Source organism: Solanum pennellii, chromosome 8, assembly GCF_001406875.1.
Source record: "Solanum pennellii chromosome 8, SPENNV200".
Taxonomy (NCBI): Eukaryota; Viridiplantae; Streptophyta; class Magnoliopsida; order Solanales; family Solanaceae; genus Solanum; species Solanum pennellii.
The window spans coordinates 50,146,173-50,148,335 of record NC_028644.1 but is presented as its reverse complement, the minus strand read 5'-3'; the positions used below and the strand labels follow the sequence as shown (position 1 = coordinate 50,148,335).

General features: G+C 33.4%; 1 protein-coding gene across 1 annotated transcript; it reads right to left on the bottom strand.

The window, feature by feature from the left end:
- Positions 1–355: 355 nt before the first annotated feature.
- On the bottom strand, positions 356–949 carry LOC107027684. The gene is made up of 2 exons (XM_015228781.1): positions 718–949; positions 356–618 (listed from the first exon to the last, which is right to left on the bottom strand). Exons 1-2 carry the CDS (start codon positions 947–949, stop codon positions 356–358), a joined length of 495 nt encoding a protein of 164 aa, XP_015084267.1.
- Between the last annotated feature and the right edge of the window lie 1,214 nt (positions 950–2,163).

The following is a 2,163-nucleotide window of genomic DNA, read 5'->3' as shown; positions in this document are numbered from 1 at the left end:
GACGTAGGAGTTTGGACCATACCTACCATGTTAGCCATTACATTAGCAGTAGAAGCATTCCCATCAAGAATCTTCATGATATTTCCATGCTGATCCTTAGTCAGTTGAGGTGCTCTTTGCAGATCTTCAGGAACTAAAGGATCCATGTCTTTACCTCTAGCACCTTCAACTTGAACATTGTAAGCATTATTATATTTCCAGCTCCCTTCTTTTTAAACTTCCAATCATGTGGATATCCATGAAGTTTGAAACAATTACCCTCCACATGACCTTGCATGTTGCAGTAATCACATTTCAGATCCCAACTTTTCTTCCCCTTATTATAATATGTAGGCTGTGATGTAGAATCCTTATTTTAATTTTGTGGAACAGTTCCCCTGTTGTATTTATGAGACATCCCCTTCCCTGCCATGAGAGCAGCCAGATCTGTACCTTCACCACGTAAAGAAGAAGATTCCATAGATCTCTGAATCTCTCGTTCAACAAGCATGGCATATGCCTTGTTGATGTTAGGAGTGGGCTCAATCATTAAGATTTGACTGCGTGATTGATCATAGTTCTCATTTAAGCCCATCAAGAATTGCATTAGCTTTTGTCTTTCCAAATGCATAGAAAAATCTTTAGAATTAGGACATTGATAGGAAGCTGGTATGATGCTTGCAAATTCATCTCATAAATTGCGTAGCTTAGAGAAATATGTAGGAATACAGTCGTTACCTTGTACATTCATGGCTATAGCTTTATACAATTGATAAATCCGAGATTCATTTACCTTGTCAAAACGCTCCCGAAGATCTTCCCAGACTGCTCTTGCACTGGTTGCATAAACTATGCCTGTGTGTAATTCCTGAGTCACAGAACTCATGATCCATCCTTGAACAATTGCGTTACACCGGTTCCATTGATGCCTTAACTCATCTCCGAAATCCTCTTTTTTTCCAGCTACCATCCACAATTCCTAGCTTATTTTTCCTAAGCAATTGAATTCACATAGCCCTGCTCGATACAGAGTAATTATCAAATCCGGTTAGCTGCATCGAAATAATAGAAGCACCAGCGGTGTTGGAGGGGTGCAGAAACAGTGCATGATTATGATCAAACTTATTTGTCGCCATTGACGAAGCTTGATGAAATTTGAAATCACACAATTAGCTGCAGTAAATCTCACAATTGTGGGCGTAAAGATCTGATACCATGATAAAATTCAAACAATTGTTAAATCTAACACACCATTGATGAACTCTAGAGAAGAAGAAGAAAGGAAGAAATATTATTTCAACACAATGAAGAAAAATGCTTAACAATTCAATACAATGGAACAGTGATATATATATATATACATTGTTCATTCTTAACCGACTTAACAACTTTGCCTAAATTCCTTAACTACTCCTAACTAACTTTATGTACATATTCAAGTAATCCCTATTCATTATAGTTGTTAGCTGACGCCAAGTTAAGGGTTTGTTACCTGACGCCAAGTTAAGGGTCATGTTTATATATTATGTGTGGAAGATAATAGTAAAGTAATGTTACAAAGTATTGAATTACTTGCTATTCATATGATTTATGCCCCATAGTCATTGGTTCTGAAGTAAAAGGAAAAAGAAAATATTTGAAATATTAAAAAAGTTAGAACTTCCAATAAGGAATAATCTTAATACATTCAAAACAGATTATTTAATTTTTTTAAATATGATAAAATATTTGAAATTCGTACGACAATAGGTATAAACTTAACTTTATAAAAAAAATGAGGAGGATACTTAAAATTGATTAAATTTTTAGGGCACCAAAAATTTATAATTTGACAATTTTCCACAAATCCTTATGTATATAAACATAAATTGTAATGGGAAAACTATATTTTCTTCAAAACGGGAGGCCAACGTCCACATCAATATTGTGCATAATGTGAATATTGTTCCCTTAATTGTTGAAACTTCACACAAGTTGGACTTCAAATATTTAATACCGTTACTTACGGTTGAACACAATCATTTACAATTTAAATAAAAGATATAATTTTGCAAACATCTCTTGTAACTTTCTTATCTGTAGATATAGATTTATAAAAAGAAATTAGTGATAAATTTATAAAATTTAGGATAATATTTTTCATCGAAATTCTCTACAAATATTTGGGTAAATATATTCACAACT

Coding starts and splice junctions, on each gene's coding strand:
- LOC107027684 (XM_015228781.1), bottom strand. CDS start 949: ATGGTAGCTGGAAAAAAAGAGGATTTCGGAGATGAGTTAAGGCATCAA. Junction 619..717: donor TATAGCCATGAATGTACAAG/GTAACGACTGTA, acceptor CTAATTCTAAAG/ATTTTTCTATGCATTTGGAA.